The sequence below is a fragment of the Neolamprologus brichardi genome, chromosome 9, assembly GCF_056152115.1.
Source record: "Neolamprologus brichardi isolate AB-2024 chromosome 9, ASM5615211v1, whole genome shotgun sequence".
NCBI lineage: Eukaryota > Metazoa > Chordata > Actinopteri > Cichliformes > Cichlidae > Neolamprologus > Neolamprologus brichardi.
In genome coordinates, this window is record NC_142112.1 from 40,774,990 (window position 1) to 40,798,016 (window position 23,027).

Consider the following 23,027-nt stretch of genomic DNA (forward strand, 5'->3'; position numbering starts at 1 on the left):
TAAACATCAGCTTATCCTGCTGATCCAAGTCCAACACTGAGTTCGTAAAAACATGTTTGTCAATCATTTTGTTTGGTTTCTGAGGAAAATGATTCAATAACTTGCTGCTAATACACAACATTTCATCATATTTCCTCATAACCCTCTTTTGTCTGACCATTTGATCCCATTTGAATTTGCAATAAAGGATCCACAGAGTTTGGTGACAATAATGACAGTAGATGTTTGTGTGATGGAAGCAAATGAGTGTGTGATGTTCTTTCAGTGTTGCACTTTGTAGACGCTCCCTGAGCACTGGTCTCACAGCCAGCTGCACATAGAGACCAGTGTTGTTAGTCCAGGTCAGAAGATGACTTGTTGGAATGAAAATGAGCTTGTAGTTTGTCTGCTTTAATAATGTGACTGGAAAAAGGTGTTGGACTTCAAATATGTCCATTTCTTTCACACTTCACCTTTAAAAGTGAAGCCATGTGGTTCCTGGAAGGAAAAACACGACTTTTTCAAGTCTTTGTCCTGTTTTTATGAGAAATGTACGACTTTAATGTGAAACATTCAGAGTTTTTTCTCTTGTTGTGTTTGTTTGAAGCTGCTTCCTGTTGGCTTCAGCTGTTTGGAGTTTCCATTTTCTAAACTTCTACATTCTGAACCTTCTTCAGCTCTGAACAGATGATGAAACACTGAATGATTTCAAGCACTTTGTCTGATAAACTTACATCTTTCATTCTTTATACAGATTGGAGAGCTGTCGTTTGTCAGAGATCAGCTGTGATTATCTGGCAGCAGCACTGAAGTCCAACCCCTCCCATCTGAGAAAGCTGGAGCTGACCAACAACAAGAAGCTGCAGGATCCAGGAGTGAAGCATCTGTGTGGTTTCCTGGAGAGTCCAGGATGTAAACTTGAAACTCTGGGGTCAGTCAGCATGTTTTAGTTGTGCTGAGATGAATATGATGTGAAAGTTGTGCTGACACTAAACTGTAGACATCAGGCTGATATTATACTGATCCACACTGAGGATCTTCATGGTAAAGTCTGTTTTCTTCTTCTCTGGTTTAGTCCATTGACTGCAGCAGAACAATGTTCACATTTCAAACAGTGAGACTCAACGTATGGCCCGCGGCCCACACGCGGCCTGCCCACCTTTCCTGATTCAGAGAGAGGGGACCCTGATTAACTGTGTAGCTTCTTCCTCACAGTTCTAAGTATCAGACACAACAATGAATAATCCACAGCTGACTCTCTTTAGCAGGTCAAAGGTCACGGCACACAGCAGACAGTCAGAAATATTCTAACTCTGATCATTGATCACTTGTGACACTGTGAGACTTGATCAGAGGTGTGATCATCACAGCAGAGGCCTTTGTGTCAAAGTCACTGAGGATCAAACAGAAACACATGAAGCAGATTTTCCTCTTCTGACTTTTTATAGCAGATAACCTTCAAAATCTTCTGCAGTCGATCAAAAACTGAAGCAAACCATGAATCAACATGTGAACATGAGCTGATGCTGCTGAAGTGAAGCAAAGTTACAGAGGTTTGATTACAGACACAGCTGAGAGTTTGTAATCTGTCATCATTTTAAAAGGTTTCCATGGAACAGCAGAAATGAGGCTTTACTGTCAGAGGCCGACAGCACTGAACACAACAGCAGACTGGTGGCTAAAAAACAGTGAATGATGCAGAAACAGATGTTTGAAGCTGTTCTTGGAGTACACTGAGAGAGAGAGAGCTGTGCAGGCAGGAACAGCCAAAGTCAGAGAGAATTCATGAGCATATTTATCAAACGTGAAGCAGAGTTTGGATCTTCTTTTGCTGCTGCTTCACTCAGTTTTGGTTGGAGACAGATGAAACCTGCAGCTTCAGGATCTGTGAGCTGTCCACTTTCAGCCCCGACGGCGTGTCCGTGTACGTGCCGTCGAGTGAACGATCCACGCTCTGTGTTTCCATCTTTGTGTGTTTAGCTGCTCTCATTTACTGTTTTAGCTGTTTGCTGCTTGTTATGGCTTTTGGTTAAAAGTCAGTAGTTAGTGCATAGTCTGATTAAGTTACATAAGCAAAGTGATAAATAAGTTCAAAGTTAAGAAATATTATAAGTAATTCATGCTAAAAACAGCTACAATGTCTGGGTTAGAATTTTGCTCAGAGTGAGACCTGGTTATCACAAGCGATCTTTGTATTGTATGTGCGGAAATGGGAGCGAGTGAGCGCTCTGATCATTCGCATATCTTTGACGTATTTTCTCCGTTAATGCTGTGAAAAGTGCTTCGGATGTATTAAAAGAGTGAACGAGTTCATGTACACGCTAAGAGTGCCCTACACGCTTGTACCTTGGCAAACGTTCGTCTTTGTGAGTATTAATGTGTTCAGAAACAACTTTTATATGTGTTTACCTGGAGTGAACTGCGATGCTAATGTAACGCACGTGTTAAGCTAGGCTAATCATTAAGTTTGTCATTAAGATGTGTAGTAGCTAGCTATTTATTTTCACTTTCTGTATATTTCAGTTAAAATAAGAAATAGCAAGGAGAAGCCTTGAGAGAGGAAAGGCTTAAAAAGATCTTCATTAAAATCAAGAAAAGCAAGCCTTGTGTGGAGATCTCGTCTATTTTGTTCGCTGGGTGTCGAGCTTCACATGGTCACGTGTCGTGAGGGCAGCACAGTGCTTGTTGAAATAGTTTGTGAGCTTTAAGCTGAGATTCTGGCAAAATACATTTATATTAAACATCGATTCAGGATTGAATGAATCAACATCGTTTTATTCAAATTAAAACCATTTAAATGGGAACATGAATTTTTTACAGCCGCCTGTAATGCTGGGTAATGTCAGCTGGTCCATGTGCAGCTGGCTGTGAGGCTCAGGGAGCGTCTACAAAGTGCAACACTGAAAGAACATCATCCATAAATATTGAGTAATAACTGGACTCTCATACAGCGAGACTCAAATGCCTTTAAACATCAGCTTATCCTGCTGATCCAAGTCCAACACTGAGTTCGTAAAAACATGTTTGTCAATCATTTTGTTTGTTTCTGAGGAAAATGATTCAATAACTTGCTGCTAATACACAACATTTCATCATATTTCCTCATAACCCTCTTTTGTCTGACCATTTGATCCCATTTGAATTTGCAATAAAGGATCCACAGAGTTTGGTGACAATAATGACAGTAGATGTTTGTGTGATGGAAGCAAATGAGTGTGTGATGTTCTTTCAGTGTTGCACTTTGTAGACGCTCCCTGAGCACTGGTCTCACAGCCAGCTGCACATAGAGACCAGTGTTGTTAGTCCAGGTCAGAAGATGACTTGTTGGAATGAAAATGAGCTTGTAGTTTGTCTGCTTTAATAATGTGACTGGAAAAAGGTGTTGGACTTCAAATATGTCCATTTCTTTCACACTTCACCTTTAAAAGTGAAGCCATGTGGTTCCTGGAAGGAAAAACACGACTTTTTCAAGTCTTTGTCCTGTTTTTATGAGAAATGTACGACTTTAATGTGAAACATTCAGAGTTTTTTCTCTTGTTGTGTTTGTTTGAAGCTGCTTCCTGTTGGCTTCAGCTGTTTGGAGTTTCCATTTTCTAAACTTCTACATTCTGAACCTTCTTCAGCTCTGAACAGATGATGAAACACTGAATGATTTCAAGCACTTTGTCTAATAAACTTACATCTTTCATTCTTTATACAGATTGAAGGACTGTGGTTTGTCAGAGATCAGCTGTGATTATCTTGCAGCAGCACTGAAGTCCAACCCCTCCCATCTGAGAAAGCTGGAGCTGTCGGAAAACTACAGCAACCTGAAGAGTTCAGGAGTGAAGCATCTGTGTGGTTTCCTGGAGAGTCCAGGATGTAAACTTGAAACTCTGGGGTCAGTCAGCATGTTTTAGTTGTGCTGAGATGAATATGATGTGAAAGTTGTGCTGACACTAAACTGCAGACATCAGGCTGATATTATACTGATCCACACTGAGGATCTTCATGGTAAAGTCTGTTTTCTTCTTCTCTGGTTTAGTCCATTGACTGCAGCAGAACAATGTTCACATTTCAAACCTTCAAAGAAGAAGAAAAATCCTCCACTGGATGATTCACTGTGAAACTCTCCAACTCTTCATTCCACCTTAAAGTCTGTGTGACACTGAAATCCAAAGCAAAATGTGCGTTTGCTTTACAGACAGCAGTCCAACACAAACATACACACATCATCCAAAACACAGTCCAACATCCAAATCTCCTCCACTGCCAGCATGAATGATGGGAAAGAGAAGGAGGAACACTCTGACATTCAGGGTTAGAATGAGTTTCATGAAGCAGACTGTGAAGATCAAAGCTGCATTAGAAAGCTTACATGAATGAATGAGTGGACAGAAGTGGACACAGATCATCTGAAGCACTTCAAAGACTTTAAATCAGCACATTTCTCTTTATTCTTTATCAACTCTGTTAGTTTCTCTCAGTTTTCTGTGGGATGAAGCTAACAGCAGGCTAATAAGATGCTGACCAATAGGTTTCTATTAAAGGTTGTAATTTGTATATGAAAAAGTGCTTTGGCTCAGCAGGGATCAGCTTACAGGTAGAATACAGCTGCTGGATGGGATTAGCATGTCATAGCTATCTACCAAACTGCTAACTGGGGGATTTCAGGCCATCTATGGGTCATTTTTGCTAACTGTTTATTCAGCTTAGGCTCACAGGGCTGCAGCCTGTGCCCTAGCTGTCATAGGGCAAGAGGCGTGGTCCACCTGCACAGGTGAGCAGTCCATCACAGGGCCAACAGAGAGAGACAGAGAAGCACTCTCTCACATCCACACCTACAGCCACTTTAGAAGCACCAATGAACCTAAGCAGCATTTCATTGGACTGTGGGAGAACATCCAACCTCCACAGAAAGGCCAACAAGCTTCAACCTACAACCTTCTTGCTTTAAGGCACTAGTGCGAACCACTTTTCCCCATTTCAGCCCAAATCCTGCATCTTCCTGTTTCTGACTCCAGGCCAGCTCCACTAACACTTTCTCATCAGACACTGCCACCTAGTGGAGGAAGTCTTAGTTCCATTTGAAGCTTCAGATTCCAGTTAGTTCCTTTACAAAGAGGTGGAGGTGGTGGGGCCACAGCACCATCATCACTGAGTGCCATAGGACACTTAACCTTTGTTTCCATATGCTGGGAACTTCCTGTTGTTCCAAGGAGGACTGGAAAATGTGTGAAAATCTCCCAGTCAGTGCCTCACAGCACACTTCAATCATTTCCCTCCCACAGCATCAGGACCAGGGCTTTTTCTCTCTTTGGTCCCACTAAGAGATTTCCATACAAACACCTCATCAGTGGGACTCTCAGAGCTACCAGCCCTTTGCTACAATCACAAAGCTCTTCATTGAAATCAATGATATCAAAGCTGGAATCAAATGAGTCCAAGTCTTCTGCTGATTCAGCATCACATTCATCTTTGCTCCTTGTTCTGCATCCCCACCATGGACTTCATTCCTTTCCAAGCCAGCCTTGAGTGTCCTTTATTCAGCTCATCCTCTGCTTTACTTTTACACCTGATTTTAGCTGCTTTATCTCTCTTTCAACAAGTTTCTGTGCCTCAATCTTTTTCTTCTCTCCCTCATAACAAGACAGCTTCTTCTGCCTGAGAACATGTTGGAGTGATTTACTAATCCAGGGCTGCTTATTGGGGAAAATACTTCCTGTTTCCAAAGTAATCCCCATTTTTCCCAGAAAGAAATGTCAGTAGAAATCGATGATCTAAGTGAGAACATGAGCCTTTAAAAAGTCCCAGTGGGTGCAGTCAAAGCAGTCCCTCAGTCCCAGTATAGAGTCTTTGGTCCAGACTGGAACAACTGTGTGCCCAGTTTGAGCTCTCTTCAGTGCTGTGACCTGACAGACCCAGAGGGGCCATCACATCACATTTAGAAGCTCCCCTAATGGAGCCACAACACATGTCCAATACTTAGTCTGTCTTGTTGGACCAACTGGAAGAAATGATTCAAGGACTTAGTCACAGAACAGAGATTCAAATCTCCAAAATCCAACTGGCTGCATCAGGACATATAGTCTGAAACTCTGCACAGTTTCCTGTTTGAAGCTGCTTCCTGTTGGCTTCAGCTGTTTGGAGTTTCCATTTTCTAAACTTCTACATTCTGAACCTTCTTCAGCTCTGAACAGATGATGAAACACTGAATGATTTCAAGCACTTTGTCTGATAAACTTACATCTTTCATTCTTTATACAGATTGGAGAGCTGTCGTTTGTCAGAGATCAGCTGTGATTATCTGGCAGCAGCACTGAAGTCCAACCCCTCCCATCTGAGAAAGCTGGAGCTGACCAACAACAAGAAGCTGCAGGATCCAGGAGTGAAGCATCTGTGTGGTTTCCTGGAGAGTCCAGGATGTAAACTTGAAACTCTGGGGTCAGTCAGCATGTTTTAGTTGTGCTGAGATGAATATGATGTGAAAGTTGTGCTGACACTAAACTGTAGACATCAGGCTGATATTATACTGATCCACACTGAGGATCTTCATGGTAAAGTCTGTTTTCTTCTTCTCTGGTTTAGTCCATTGACTGCAGCAGAACAATGTTCACATTTCAAACAGTGAGACTCAACGTATGGCCCGCGGCCCACACGCGGCCTGCCCACCTTTCCTGATTCAGAGAGAGGGGACCCTGATTAACTGTGTAGCTTCTTCCTCACAGTTCTAAGTATCAGACACAACAATGAATAATCCACAGCTGACTCTCTTTAGCAGGTCAAAGGTCACGGCACACAGCAGACAGTCAGAAATATTCTAACTCTGATCATTGATCACTTGTGACACTGTGAGACTTGATCAGAGGTGTGATCATCACAGCAGAGGCCTTTGTGTCAAAGTCACTGAGGATCAAACAGAAACACATGAAGCAGATTTTCCTCTTCTGACTTTTTATAGCAGATAACCTTCAAAATCTTCTGCAGTCGATCAAAAACTGAAGCAAACCATGAATCAACATGTGAACATGAGCTGATGCTGCTGAAGTGAAGCAAAGTTACAGAGGTTTGATTACAGACACAGCTGAGAGTTTGTAATCTGTCATCATTTTAAAAGGTTTCCATGGAACAGCAGAAATGAGGCTTTACTGTCAGAGGCCGACAGCACTGAACACAACAGCAGACTGGTGGCTAAAAAACAGTGAATGATGCAGAAACAGATGTTTGAAGCTGTTCTTGGAGTACACTGAGAGAGAGAGAGCTGTGCAGGCAGGAACAGCCAAAGTCAGAGAGAATTCATGAGCATATTTATCAAACGTGAAGCAGAGTTTGGATCTTCTTTTGCTGCTGCTTCACTCAGTTTTGGTTGGAGACAGATGAAACCTGCAGCTTCAGGATCTGTGAGCTGTCCACTTTCAGCCCCGACGGCGTGTCCGTGTACGTGCCGTCGAGTGAACGATCCACGCTCTGTGTTTCCATCTTTGTGTGTTTAGCTGCTCTCATTTACTGTTTTAGCTGTTTGCTGCTTGTTATGGCTTTTGGTTAAAAGTCAGTAGTTAGTGCATAGTCTGATTAAGTTACATAAGCAAAGTGATAAATAAGTTCAAAGTTAAGAAATATTATAAGTAATTCATGCTAAAAACAGCTACAATGTCTGGGTTAGAATTTTGCTCAGAGTGAGACCTGGTTATCACAAGCGATCTTTGTATTGTATGTGCGGAAATGGGAGCGAGTGAGCGCTCTGATCATTCGCATATCTTTGACGTATTTTCTCCGTTAATGCTGTGAAAAGTGCTTCGGATGTATTAAAAGAGTGAACGAGTTCATGTACACGCTAAGAGTGCCCTACACGCTTGTACCTTGGCAAACGTTCGTCTTTGTGAGTATTAATGTGTTCAGAAACAACTTTTATATGTGTTTACCTGGAGTGAACTGCGATGCTAATGTAACGCACGTGTTAAGCTAGGCTAATCATTAAGTTTGTCATTAAGATGTGTAGTAGCTAGCTATTTATTTTCACTTTCTGTATATTTCAGTTAAAATAAGAAATAGCAAGGAGAAGCCTTGAGAGAGGAAAGGCTTAAAAAGATCTTCATTAAAATCAAGAAAAGCAAGCCTTGTGTGGAGATCTCGTCTATTTTGTTCGCTGGGTGTCGAGCTTCACATGGTCACGTGTCGTGAGGGCAGCACAGTGCTTGTTGAAATAGTTTGTGAGCTTTAAGCTGAGATTCTGGCAAAATACATTTATATTAAACATCGATTCAGGATTGAATGAATCAACATCGTTTTATTCAAATTAAAACCATTTAAATGGGAACATGAATTTTTTACAGCCGCCTGTAATGCTGGGTAATGTCAGCTGGTCCATGTGCAGCTGGCTGTGAGGCTCAGGGAGCGTCTACAAAGTGCAACACTGAAAGAACATCATCCATAAATATTGAGTAATAACTGGACTCTCATACAGCGAGACTCAAATGCCTTTAAACATCAGCTTATCCTGCTGATCCAAGTCCAACACTGAGTTCGTAAAAACATGTTTGTCAATCATTTTGTTTGTTTCTGAGGAAAATGATTCAATAACTTGCTGCTAATACACAACATTTCATCATATTTCCTCATAACCCTCTTTTGTCTGACCATTTGATCCCATTTGAATTTGCAATAAAGGATCCACAGAGTTTGGTGACAATAATGACAGTAGATGTTTGTGTGATGGAAGCAAATGAGTGTGTGATGTTCTTTCAGTGTTGCACTTTGTAGACGCTCCCTGAGCACTGGTCTCACAGCCAGCTGCACATAGAGACCAGTGTTGTTAGTCCAGGTCAGAAGATGACTTGTTGGAATGAAAATGAGCTTGTAGTTTGTCTGCTTTAATAATGTGACTGGAAAAAGGTGTTGGACTTCAAATATGTCCATTTCTTTCTCACTTCACCTTTAAAAGTGAAGCCATGTGGTTCCTGGAAGGAAAAACACGACTTTTTCAAGTCTTTGTCCTGTTTTTATGAGAAATGTACGACTTTAATGTGAAACATTCAGAGTTTTTTCTCTTGTTGTGTTTGTTTGAAGCTGCTTCCTGTTGGCTTCAGCTGTTTGGAGTTTCCATTTTCTAAACTTCTACATTCTGAACCTTCTTCAGCTCTGAACAGATGATGAAACACTGAATGATTTCAAGCACTTTGTCTAATAAACTTACATCTTTCATTCTTCATACAGATTGAAGGACTGTGGTTTGTCAGAGATCAGCTGTGATTATCTTGCAGCAGCACTGAAGTCCAACCCCTCCCATCTGAGAAAGCTGGAGCTGTCGGAAAACTACAGCAACCTGAAGAGTTCAGGAGTGAAGCATCTGTGTGGTTTCCTGGAGAGTCCAGGATGTAAACTTGAAACTCTGGGGTCAGTCAGCATGTTTTAGTTGTGCTGAGATGAATATGATGTGAAAGTTGTGCTGACACTAAACTGCAGACATCAGGCTGATATTATACTGATCCACACTGAGGATCTTCATGGTAAAGTCTGTTTTCTTCTTCTCTGGTTTAGTCCATTGACTGCAGCAGAACAATGTTCACATTTCAAACCTTCAAAGAAGAAGAAAAATCCTCCACTGGATGATTCACTGTGAAACTCTCCAACTCTTCATTCCACCTTAAAGTCTGTGTGACACTGAAATCCAAAGCAAAATGTGCGTTTGCTTTACAGACAGCAGTCCAACACAAACATACACACATCATCCAAAACACAGTCCAACATCCAAATCTCCTCCACTGCCAGCATGAATGATGGGAAAGAGAAGGAGGAACACTCTGACATTCAGGGTTAGAATGAGTTTCATGAAGCAGACTGTGAAGATCAAAGCTGCATTAGAAAGCTTACATGAATGAATGAGTGGACAGAAGTGGACACAGATCATCTGAAGCACTTCAAAGACTTTAAATCAGCACATTTCTCTTTATTCTTTATCAACTCTGTTAGTTTCTCTCAGTTTTCTGTGGGATGAAGCTAACAGCAGGCTAATAAGATGCTGACCAATAGGTTTCTATTAAAGGTTGTAATTTGTATATGAAAAAGTGCTTTGGCTCAGCAGGGATCAGCTTACAGGTAGAATACAGCTGCTGGATGGGATTAGCATGTCATAGCTATCTACCAAACTGCTAACTGGGGGATTTCAGGCCATCTATGGGTCATTTTTGCTAACTGTTTATTCAGCTTAGGCTCACAGGGCTGCAGCCTGTGCCCTAGCTGTCATAGGGCAAGAGGCGTGGTCCACCTGCACAGGTGAGCAGTCCATCACAGGGCCAACAGAGAGAGACAGAGAAGCACTCTCTCACATCCACACCTACAGCCACTTTAGAAGCACCAATGAACCTAAGCAGCATTTCATTGGACTGTGGGAGAACATCCAACCTCCACAGAAAGGCCAACAAGCTTCAACCTACAACCTTCTTGCTTTAAGGCACTAGTGCGAACCACTTTTCCCCATTTCAGCCCAAATCCTGCATCTTCCTGTTTCTGACTCCAGGCCAGCTCCACTAACACTTTCTCATCAGACACTGCCACCTAGTGGAGGAAGTCTTAGTTCCATTTGAAGCTTCAGATTCCAGTTAGTTCCTTTACAAAGAGGTGGAGGTGGTGGGGCCACAGCACCATCATCACTGAGTGCCATAGGACACTTAACCTTTGTTTCCATATGCTGGGAACTTCCTGTTGTTCCAAGGAGGACTGGAAAATGTGTGAAAATCTCCCAGTCAGTGCCTCACAGCACACTTCAATCATTTCCCTCCCACAGCATCAGGACCAGGGCTTTTTCTCTCTTTGGTCCCACTAAGAGATTTCCACACAAACACCTCATCAGTGGGACTCTCAGAGCTACCAGCCCTTTGCTACAATCACAAAGCTCTTCATTGAAATCAATGATATCAAAGCTGGAATCAAATGAGTCCAAGTCTTCTGCTGATTCAGCATCACATTCATCTTTGCTCCTTGTTCTGCATCCCCACCATGGACTTCATTCCTTTCCAAGCCAGCCTTGAGAGTCCTTTATTCAGCTCATCCTCTGCTTTACTTTTACACCTGATTTTAGCTGCTTTATCTCTCTTTCAACAAGTTTCTGTGCCTCAATCTTTTTCTTCTCTCCCTCATAACAAGACAGCTTCTTCTGCCTGAGAACATGTTGGAGTGATTTACTAATCCAGGGCTGCTTATTGGGGAAAATACTTCCTGTTTCCAAAGTAATCCCCATTTTTCCCAGAAAGAAATGTCAGTAGAAATCGATGATCTAAGTGAGAACATGAGCCTTTAAAAAGTCCCAGTGGGTGCAGTCAAAGCAGTCCCTCAGTCCCAGTATAGAGTCTTTGGTCCAGACTGGAACAACTGTGTGCCCAGTTTGAGCTCTCTTCAGTGCTGTGACCTGACAGACCCAGAGGGGCCATCACATCACATTTAGAAGCTCCCCTAATGGAGCCACAACACATGTCCAATACTTAGTCTGTCTTGTTGGACCAACTGGAAGAAATGATTCAAGGACTTAGTCACAGAACAGAGATTCAAATCTCCAAAATCCAACTGGCTGCATCAGGACATAAAGTCTGAAACTCTGCACAGTTTCCTGTTTGAAGCTGCTTCCTGTTGGCTTCAGCTGTTTGGAGTTTCCATTTTCTAAACTTCTACATTCTGAACCTTCTTCAGCTCTGAACAGATGATGAAACACTGAATGATTTCAAGCACTTTGTCTAATAAACTTACATCTTTCATTCTCTATACAGATTGGTGTGGTGTGGTTTGTCAGAGATCAGCTGTGATTATCTGGCAGCAGCACTGAAGTCCAACCCCTCCCATCTGAGACAGCTGGACCTGAGCGCCAACAACAAGCTGCAGGATCCAGGAGTGAAGCATCTGTGTGGTTTCCTGGAGAGTCCAGGATGTAAACTTGAAACTCTGAGGTCAGTCAGCATGTTTTAGTTGTGCTGAGATGAATATGATGTGAAAGTTGTGCTGACACTAAACTGCAGACATCAGGCTGATATTATACTGATCCACACTGAGGATCTTCATGGTAAAGTCTGTTTTCTTCTTCTCTGGTTTAGTCCATTGACTGCAGCAGAACAATGTTCACATTTCAAACAGTGATACTCAACGTATGGCCCGCGGCCCACACGCGGCCTGCCCACCTTTCCTGATTCAGAGAGAGGGGACCCTGATTAACTGTGTAGCTTCTTCCTCACAGTTCTAAGGTTCAAAGGTCACGGCACACAGCAATCTGTGAAACAGTTTGGAGCAGGAATTATTGCACATTTACAAACTGACACTGCTGCACGGCATGCTGGGTAATGCTAGCTGCTCAGGTAGTCATATGCTTTGATGTGAGCTGGAGGCGGAGACATTCCCTGATGACATCACACTGAGTTTTGGTGAATATGAAGTTTCCTTGTGAATGATTTCCAGCTTTGACTGTAACAGTGTGAAGGCAGTGATCACAGCAAAAACTGCATGAAGTATTTGGACTGACAGAAACATGTGGACAGCTTTTGTTCTGAGGGTTTAGACAGAGTCGGCCTCTGTGTGTGCTCACTGTGTTTAATCCTTTAAGACCGGTCGGGGCGGGCACGCTCCGTTGTGCATAACTTGTCAGGGTCCTGGGTCTCCTGACCCAGCATGTTTAGTTCTTTGTGCTTTTTGTATTATTGTACTTGTGAGTTATTCTATGGTTTCTAGTTTCGATCCCTTCATGTTTCTCTGTGTCCCCTCTGTTCTGTGTAAGTCTGTCTGCATGTTTGAGTTTCCCTCTGTGTCTTTCGGTTCTGAGAGTCCTCTACCTTATGGTTTGTCTCTGTGTTTCTTAGTTGCTGTCTCCACCGTGTTCGCGTCTCTGTGTGATACTTCCTGTTTTACTTTGAAGGTCCGTGTCTTATGTGAATGCGTCCTGCTTTGCTTGTCTCGTCAGTCCTGATTTCTCCCAGCTGTGCCCTCCTTCTGTGTCTCATTCCCCTCCTTACTTCCCAGTGTATTTAAACCCTGTTTCTCTGAGTCAGTGTCGCGTCGTCCCTCAAGCTGTGTGTTTCCTCGTGTGCCTCTCTGCAAAGTGTGAGTTCATATTGTCCCAGTTTAGTTTAGTTTTGTATGCTTTCCCCTGTCAGCAAATAAAGCTGAGTTTTTTGAGTTCATCCCTCGAGTCTGAATGCCTGCATCTTGTGTCCAACTCCTGCCTGCCACACAGCGATTCATGACATAACTATTTTTAAATCTCTGTAGAACTGGAACCACATAAGCTAGCGCAATAATTTGTTTTGCATATGGAACCGGAGGAGTTGTACTTACATGTTATGCCATCAGCTTGTCCTCGGTCATAGTTTTCTTCCACTTATAGCTTTGCAAATGTTGCATAAAAAGCACTTGCAGCAACAAAAGCATAATATGCCAGAAACACGCTTTGCCGATCCGATCAGCTGTTTGCAACACTTCCTATGTTGGAATAGACGTCAGCGCGAACTATCACGTGTCCGCCATGACCTGCCCGAAACCAGAAGTGATGTCATTTTTGTGGAAAATTTAGGTGTTTTTTAACCTTCAGGGCCTTATAAACCTACACTGGTGTTTTTAAAGTCATGTTTAACTTTAAGCTTTCCTGAGTCGTTTCTGTGATGCTTAGAAGTCAAATTGCTGCTGGAAATAGTTTATTTTGATGCACCTTCTGTTTGTTTGCAAATTTGCAGTATAATATTTATTTTCCTTTTTCCTGCAGTGAATAAAAATTGGTGTATTCCCGTGGGCTGTCAGAACTCTTAATGCAAACTAGTGTGTAAAGACTTCCCCAACACATCCACCCTGACACTGCTGTTGATCATCTATGTGCAATATCTCAGTCTTTCCATGTTCTGTGCAATTATTTTGGTCCCAGTCTGTTTCAATGTTTCCTACACATACACCATGTATATAGTTCCACTCACATATGTGTACATATACACTGTTTTTTATTTTATTCTATTTATTTAATTATTTATTTATTTTCCACCTTCGTTGTATATCGGTTTCTCTTCTTCTTACTTTAGCACCTTTGTGGTTCAGCTACCCAATTTCACTGTGCAAGAAACTGCACAATGACAATAAAAAGCTCTAAGTCTCAGTGTATCTCAAAAATGAAACTATGAAGACACTCAAAATAAATTTCCTGTGGTGGGAAACTATTTTGTGAAACTTTTTGTATTTACAGTTTTGAGGGATAAGCCTCTTGAATTTCTCCAACTAGAAATATATGTAAAAACACAAACGATTTTCAATTTGTTTGTAGTTTATTGCACTTTTTTGTAATTCATGTAGTTTCTATGGACTTAATGCAGACATATTATTAAAATTGGGGCTATAATGGTTGTATTGATGTATAGCAACTTGAAATGCTCCCAAAAATGGCTCCACAGCATGTAAAAATATAAAGATAAGCTCTGGCGGACTAAAAAACGACATTTTCCACAAAAATGACGTCACTTCTGGTTTCGGGCAGGTAATGGTGGACACGTGATAGTTCGCGCTGACGTCTATTCCAACCTAGGAAGTGTTGCAAACAGCTGATCGGATCGGCAAAGCGTGTTTCTGGAATATTATGTTTTTGTTGCTACAAGTGCTTTTTATGCAATATTTGCAAATCTATAAGTGGAAGAAAACCGTGACCGAGGACAAGCTGATGGCATAAGATGTAAGTACAACTCCTCCTGTTTCATATGCAAAACAAATTATTGCGCTAGCTTATGTGGTTCCAGTTCTACAGAGATTTAAAGATAGTTACGCAAAATGGAGCGTGCTCGCCCCGACCGGTCTTAAAGGGTTAATAACAATATTAGACAATAAGGTTTATTCCAGGAACTGATCACAGTCAGGTCAATCAGCTCTGAGCATGCTCAGTCTGAGTTATGGATACTACGGTTCAAAATGGCAACGGGTAAATGAAAACCAGAAGCTCCGTGTGAATCCAGAGGAGCAGGAACATGAATAATGACAGTAGATGTTTGTGTGATGTTCTTTCAGTGTTGCACTTTGTAGACGCTCCCTGAGCACTGGTCTCACAGCCAGCTGCACATAGAGACCAGTGTTGTTAGTCCAGGTCAGAAGATGACTTGTTGGAATGAAAATGAGCTTGTAGTTTGTCTGCTTTAATCATGTGACTGGAAAAAGGTGTTGGACTTCAAATATGTCCATTTCTTTCACACTTCACCTTTAAAAGTGAAGCCATGTGGTTCCTGGAAGGAAAAACACGACTTTTTCAAGTCTTTGTCCTGTTTTTATGAGAAATGTACGACTTTAATGTGAAACATTCAGAGTTTTTTCTCTTGTTGTGTTTGTTTGAAGCTGCTTCCTGTTGGCTTCAGCTGTTTGGAGTTTTCATTTTCTAAACCTCTACATTCTGAACCTTCTTCAGCTCTGAACAGATGATGAAACACTGAATGATTTCAAGCACTTTGTCTGATAAACTTACATCTTTCATTCTTTATACAGATTGGTGTGCTGTGGTTTGTCAGAGATCAGCTGTGATTATCTGGCAGCAGCACTGAAGTCCAACCCCTCCCATCTGAGAAAGCTGGAGCTGACCAACAACAAGAAGCTGCAGGATCCAGGAGTGAAGCATCTGTGTGGTTTCCTGGAGAGTCCAGGATGTAAACTTGAAACTCTGAGGTCAGTCAGCATGTTTTAGTTGTGCTGAGATGAATATGATGTGAAAGTTGTGCTGACACTAAACTGCAGACATCAGGCTGATATTATACTGATCCACACTGAGGATCTTCATGGTAAAGTCTGTTTTCTTCTTCTCTGGTTTAGTCCATTGACTGCAGCAGAACAATGTTCACATTTCAAACCTTCAAAGAAGAAGAAAAATCCTCCACTGGATGATTCACTGTGAAACTCTCCAACTCTTCATTCCACCTTAAAGTCTGTGTGACACTGAAATCCAAAGCAAAATGTGCGTTTGCTTTACAGACAGCAGTCCAACACAAACATACACACATCATCCAAAACACAGTCCAACATCCAAATCTCCTCCACTGCCAGCATGAATGATGGGAAAGAGAAGGAGGAACACTCTGACATTCAGGGTTAGAATGAGTTTCATGAAGCAGACTGTGAAGATCAAAGCTGCATTAGAAAGCTTACATGAATGAATGAGTGGACAGAAGTGGACAGAGATCATCTGAAGCACTTCAAAGGCTTTAAATCAGCACATTTCTCTTTATTCTTTATCAACTCTGTTAGTTTCTCTCAGTTTTCTGTGGAATGAAGCTAACAGCAGGCTAATAAGATGCTGACCAATAGGTTTCTATTAAAGGTTGTAATTTGTATATGAAAAAGTGCTTTGGCTCAGCAGGGATCAGCTTACAGGTAGAATACAGCTGCTGGATGGGATTAGCATGTCATAGATATCTACCAAACTGCTAACTGGGGGATTTCAGGCCATCTATGGATCATTTTTGCTAACTGTTTATTCAGCTTAGACTCACAGGGCTGCAGCCTGTGCCCTAGCTGTCATAGGGCAAGAGGCGTGGTCCACCTGCACAGGTGAGCAGTCCATCACAGGGCCAACAGAGAGAGACAGAGAAGCACTCTCTCACATCCACACCTACAGCCAATTTAGAAGCACCAATGAACCTAAGCAGCATTTCATTGGACTGTGGGAGAACATCCAACCTCCACAGAAAGGCCAACAAGCTTCAACCTACAACCTTCTTGCTTTAAGGCACTAGTGTGAACCACTTTCCCCCATTTCATCCCAAATCCTGCATCTTCCTGTTTCTGACTCCAGGCCAGCTCCACTAACACTTTCTCATCAGACACTGCCACCTAGTGGAGGAAGTCTTAGTTCCATTTGAAGCTTCAGATTCCAGTTAGTTCCTTTACAAAGAGGTGGAGGTGGTGGGGCCACAGCACCATCATCACTGAGGGCCATAGGACACTTAACCTTTGTTTCCATATGCTGGGAACTTCCTGTTGTTCCAAGGAGGACTGGAAAATGTGTGAAAATCTCCCAGTCAGTTCCTCACAGCACACTTCAATCATTTCCCTCCCACAGCATCAGGACCAGGGCTTTTTCTCTCTTTGGTCCCACTAAGAGATTTCCACACAGACACCTCATCAGTGGGACTCTCAGAGCTACCAGCCCTTTGCTACAATCACAAAGCTCTTCATTGAAATCAATGATATCAAAGCTGGAATCAAATGAGTCCAAGTCTTCTGCTGATTCAGCATCACATTCATCTTTGCTCCTTGTTCTGCATCCCCACCATGGACTTCATTCCTTTCCAAGCCAGCCTTGAGTGTCCTTTATTCAGCTCATCCTCTGCTTTACTTTTACACCTGATTTTAGCTGCTTTATCTCTCTTTCAACAAGTTTCTGTGCCTCAATCTTTTTCTTCTCTCCCTCATAACAAGACAGCTTCTTCTGCCTGAGAACATGTTGGAGTGATTTACTAATCCAGGGCTGCTTATTGGGGAAAATACTTCCTGTTTCCAAAGTAATCCCCATTTTTCCCAGAAAGAAATGTCAGTAGAAATCGATGATCTAAGTGAGAACATGAGCCTTTAAAAAGTCCCAGTGGGTGCAGTCAAAGCAGTCCGTCAGTCCCAGTATAGAGTCTTTGGTCCAGACTGGAACAACTGTGTGCCCAGTTTGAGCTCTCTTCAGTGCTGTGACCTGACAGACCCAGAGGGGCCATCACATCACATTTAGAAGCTCCCCTAATGGAGCCACAACACATGTCCAATACTTAGTCTGTCTTGTTGGACCAACTGGAAGAAATGATTCAAGGACTTAGTCACAGAACAGAGATTCAAATCTCCAAAATCCAACTGGCTGCATCAGGACATATAGTCTGAAACTCTGCACAGTTTCCTGTTTGAAGCTGCTTCCTGTTGGCTTCAGCTGTTTGGAGTTTCCATTTTCTAAACTTCTACATTCTGAACCTTCTTCAGCTCTGAACAGATGATGAAACACTGAATGATTTCAAGCACTTTGTCTAATAAACTTACATCTTTCTTTCTTTATACAGATTGGAGCTCTGTGGTTTGTCAGACATCAGCTGTGATTATCTGGCAGCAGCGCTGAAGTCCAACCCCTCCCATCTGAGACAGCTGGAGCTGTCGGGAAACAACCTGCTGAAGTATCCAGATGTGAAGCAGCTGTGTGATCTTGAGGACAGTCCAGACTACAGACTGGAGACTCTGAGGTCAGTAGAGTGATGGAGTGAGTGGGTGGTGCTGTCAGCAGTATTGTACTAAACACAGTCAGTATGAAACAAAGATCCAGTGTTTCCTGTAAAGCTGCAGCTTCTCAGTGAAGCTGTGAGAGGAGAACGGTGACAGGCTTCAGGATTGGACACAAACACTTCCTGTTTCTCACCTTCATGGTCACCATAGTAACGGCTGACACGCTCTGATCAAACGCTGTCAACAGCCAATCAGCTCTCTGAACAAAGCAGCACGCAGACCAATGACTGCATTGATTTCCAAGTTTAAAGCAGTGAAGAACACAGTCTGTAGGTGAGGAAGAATTTAGTGAGAGCAGATGTTTGGATGGAATTCCTCCAGTTAACAGCTGGAACGTCCATCTGGATTGTTGGGCTTGTTGTTGGGGTTCCTACAGAGCTCAGCGTGGACACACCAAGGTTCTTCTAATGAATGAAAGTCCAAACTCAAACTAGGAGGGAAAACATTTTCATCACCTTCAATAAAAATCCAAAGATTAGAGAAAGTGAAGCAACAATGAGTCCTAGTACAGTCCCAGCACTGAAGTTCCTGCTGCTCTTTATACTGGATGTGCTGCATCACTGACTGACAGCTGATGAAGAGTCTCTGGAAACGCTCGTTTATCTCCTCTGCTCTTCCTCCTTCTCTGCAGGTGGTGATGATGGTAAACAGGACGGTGTGTGTGCTGAGAGAGGAGCAGCTGTGTCCTGATGATCCAGAGAGGTTGAAGCAGCAGCAGCTTGTGTGTAGAGACGCTCTGACTGGGCCATGTTACTGGGAGGTGGAGAGGAGAGCTTCATCCAGCAGTGACTGACAGAGGAATGAAGTGCAGATGACTGTCAGTGCTGCAGAGTGTCGGATTATAATATTATTTTATGCCATGTTAGACCCCTAATTAAAGATTGTGAATTATTATGTAGTTTTAGTTTGCATTATGCTCCTGAATTAGAAGAAGGTGATAACTATTACATTTGGTAAACTGATCTGCATTACATTAGACTGCTGATTTATTGTGAATGAATGATATTGTTTTATGATGCATTATACTGCTGAGTTATAAGAAATACTGTTTGCAGAAAGTCATCGCCTTATTTGTCTGGTTAGAAGAGAACAGAGCATACTGCCCCATCTCAGCAGGAGCAGATAAACAGGGAGCAAAGGTCGTAGCTTAGGCGCTGTGTGAGAAAGGATGTGAATGTTTAGGCTTTTATGATGAGGTGGGGGCCACTAGAGGCTATAAGAGTTTGATCAAGGCTCCACCATTTTGAGATCTGATGCTGTCTGCTGTATGGTGTCCATCTCCCACGCGTGTGTTCATTAAATCATCGTTTGACTTGACCCGGCCGGACCAGTGTGGTTATTTGGGTTTTCCTCCTGTATCCATCCCCAATATTTGAATCCGTAACAAGAGTGAAGTGCTCTGAGAACAGCTCCACTGTCAGACACAATGTAGAGTCCAGCATCACCCCTGTGTGTCCCTCTGGATCTGACCGAGGATCATCAGTGTATCTGGACTGCTCTGCTGCTGCTCTGTCCTTCTACAGTCTCTGCACAGTCTCTGTCTCACTCTGGCTTCAGACCCTCCTGGATCAAACTCACCTGGAAAGGCTTTCAAACATGGCTGAATAGATTTGATATATACTGTAGATGTACTGTAGAGTGAGATACTGCAGTTTGTCACTTGTAAATACAGTCTGTGAGCAGCTATGAGCTGAAAGATCTTTCTAGAAACACTAAATGTTTTCACTCTTCTGTTGCTTTTTCATATATTTCCACAACATTAATATTGATCCCACCTGTCTCACCTGTTTCATGCTTTTATACATGATAACAGGACACGTGTGATCTGAGCGCTGCTGTGGTTGCTGTGCTGCACGTCTTCATTTAGATAACAGAGACATCTAGTGGTTCAGAGGGAGAACTGCAGGAGGTGGAGCTGTGTTTCAGCATGGAAAACTTGTTTTATTCTTATTTTTTAGGCGCAGAAACAAATATGACAGGTATCATTGTAAGACACAAAAGGTCAAATCAGTTAGCAGAGGGAACATTGATTACCCAGCAATGTAAGAATAGAAACATAATAGTGAATATGGACGTGTATACAGATGGAAGCAAACAAACAGGATGTAACACTAAATTAAAGCCACAAATGGGAAGAAAACAAACCCAGGCGGAGATATATTTGATCTCAGGAATCCAAATCAGATGCTTTAGAGTATTAGAGAGTTTTGGGGGTTTGTTTTCTTGATGTCGTTTCTTCTATAATTTAAATTCCTTGAATAAAACACCAAACTTGGGGGATGGTTTTGTAATCCTACTTTTGTGTATGAAAGATTTGACTAAACATAAAACAATCTTCCCACTCAGTCGTCATTCTTATCTTGTGAAATCAAACCAAATGTTCTGTTGTCTCTAAATCAGGGATTGATGAAATCTTTGCTTTCATCCATTTATGAACATGTTCTCATTCATATTAAATCGTAGTCTAAGTAATTCATTATCTTCTAATGTGTTTCTGTTGTTTTGGGGGAAGTTTGAAGTCCGTTGTTCTATCTGTTAATGAAACTTTACGAAGTTTATGTAGGATGTGGTTCCTATTTTGTCTTCAGGGGAATCATTTCTCTGTAAAACCTCTTCTTATCAAACTCTTGTTGCATTTCTTTGTTTGTTGTTCTCTCAGTCAAATTGATCGAGTGTTAATATGATAAGATACATGTTTAATGCAGAAAGTTGGAATTACAAGTTGGTCAAAAAGGTTTAAACTAAGGTTTCATCGAAGCCTTAAGTTTAATGGTCAAAGAAATGTCAAGGTTTGATGAAGGTTAAGAAGAAAAAGGTTTGAAAGGTTCAAATAAGGTCAGGATAGATCAGGCTTTCTTCCAGTTAATGAGGACCTTCTACCACAGCTCCCATTTGTTGTTGCTGTTCCTTCAGTTGCCAGCAGGGCGTCAGCTTCAAGCAGGCCATCACTAGTAAAGAGTCTGAGAAGACCGAGTTGCCATTTACACACACAGTAGTTCGATTAGCCTACAGCAGAGATTCAAGTAGTGATTTAAGAAGACACTAAGCAAGTGGTGCAGCAAACAGCAGCCAGCTGGAGGACGGGCAGCACGTGTGATTCTCCCTGGTTTGTTTTAGAGGAATGCTAACATTTTCAAATAGATTGGTTCGGATTTGGCTTTGCTTTTCATGTTAACGAGGCCAGGTGCTATATTAGTGGGCCAGTGGGCCATGCCTGAGCTCACACCTTACAGAAATGAGGCCTTGCATAGGTGCTTATGGTCAACTGAATTGCTGTGTTTACGAGGACGTACGGTTCTGGTAAACCGAGACTATCTCTCCACACCGTTACATATTCCATATGTACGGGGTACGACCCCCCTTGGTCGTGGCGTGTGGATATTTCTTTAAGACACTCCGGCACGCCCGGCTACACCCCATAGCTCACGTATAAAACAGCTATGCAGACATGACACCGGTGATAGTTTGATCGTAACGCGTTTCCGAGGGGCCTGACGGTGGAGAGATAGTCTCTCACTAAGAGAACCAAGGTTACACCCTAACCGTACGTTCTCTAGCATATTGAGACTCTCTCTCCACACCGTTACATATTTAATATGTACGGGGTAACTCTGTAAGACACCCCGCGAGGAGACCGTGCAACCGAACCGCAGAGAGTGAATGACCAATGAACTATTTACAAATATACATATAAACATCCCACCCCGGTCAGGGCCGAGCCAGATGCGAAGGCCAAGCCGGGGGAAGGAGGCACAGTCCGCAAGGCGCAAGAGTGGCCCGAGCTGGTCCGGCAACAATCGGCCACACCCGGGCAGCCCGCAGAAGCTGGGAAGGCTAGGGCACCCAGCACTCGGTCCCCGAAGGACGGGCTGGACCCCACATTCAAGTGGTAAAACCGCGTAAAGGTGGTGGCCGAGGACCACATAGCTGCTGCACAGATAGTGGAGAGGGAGGCGCCCCTCCACAAGGCCCAAGAAGTAGCCAAATGTGGAGTGGGCTGGTACGCCCGAGGGGAGAGGGACACCGGCCGAGGCGTAAGCAGGACAACTGGGGCCTGGACAAGGACCTGCCGAGCAACCCGGGATGGAACGAGACGAACAGTTGTTCCGTGGAACGAAATGCCTGAGTACGAGCAAACTATAGCGCCAGCGCACGAACGGGGCACAGGGCCCGGAGACGCTGCACCTCCTCCTGATCCAGACCGCCAGTGGGAGCTGATTGTAGCTCAACCAACTGGGAGAGGTAAAAATCAGAGAGGAATTTCGGCCGGAAAGAGGGGTTAGGCTGAAGGACCACCCCTTGACCGTCCGGCAGCCATCTGCAGCAGTAACGATGGACCGACAGCGCCTGCAGCTCGCTAATCCGTCTAGCAGATGTTACAGCAAGGAGAAAAGCGGTCCCGCCACAAGGCCCAAGAAGTAGCCACATGTGGAATGGGCTGGTACGCCCGAGGGGAGAGGGACACCGGCCGAGGCGTAAGCAGGACTACCTTCTCGATTCCTTGCATTGGCTTCCCATTGAATTTAGGGTTTGTTTTAAAGTCCTTTTATTGGTTTTTAAATCATTAAATGGTCTGGCTCCTGTCTACTTATCTGACTTGCTGAAGCCACATGTTCCCCCTCGCTCGCTATGTTGTGCCATGCGCTTGTGAAGTGTTTGGCCACGCATGGCACAACACAGAAGAGCCACCTCCACAGGACAAGACTCAGCATCCATCTGCATCTAAAGGTCAAAGGTCACTCTTTCGAGGATGCCAGTGTTCACATTTTGGACAGAGAGGACAGATTGTTTGAAAGAGGAGTGAAAGAAGCATCTATGTCCACTGTGAG

The 23,027-nt window shown here is 43.0% G+C and overlaps 1 protein-coding gene across 1 annotated transcript in view; it reads left to right on the top strand.

The window, feature by feature from the left end:
• Window positions 1–22,091, top strand: part of LOC148101682 (ribonuclease inhibitor-like) — a 151,568-nt gene extending 129,477 nt beyond the window's left edge. Inside the window, exons 7-12 of the mRNA XM_087845541.1 lie at window positions 734–910; window positions 6,226–6,402; window positions 9,172–9,351; window positions 11,718–11,894; window positions 17,982–18,158; window positions 21,911–22,091. Of these exons, the coding sequence (XP_087701667.1) occupies window positions 734–910; window positions 6,226–6,402; window positions 9,172–9,351; window positions 11,718–11,894; window positions 17,982–18,158; window positions 21,911–22,091 (1,069 nt within the window). The remainder of the gene's footprint in view (window positions 1–733; window positions 911–6,225; window positions 6,403–9,171; window positions 9,352–11,717; window positions 11,895–17,981; window positions 18,159–21,910) is intronic.
• The last annotated feature ends 936 nt before the right edge of the window (window positions 22,092–23,027 follow it).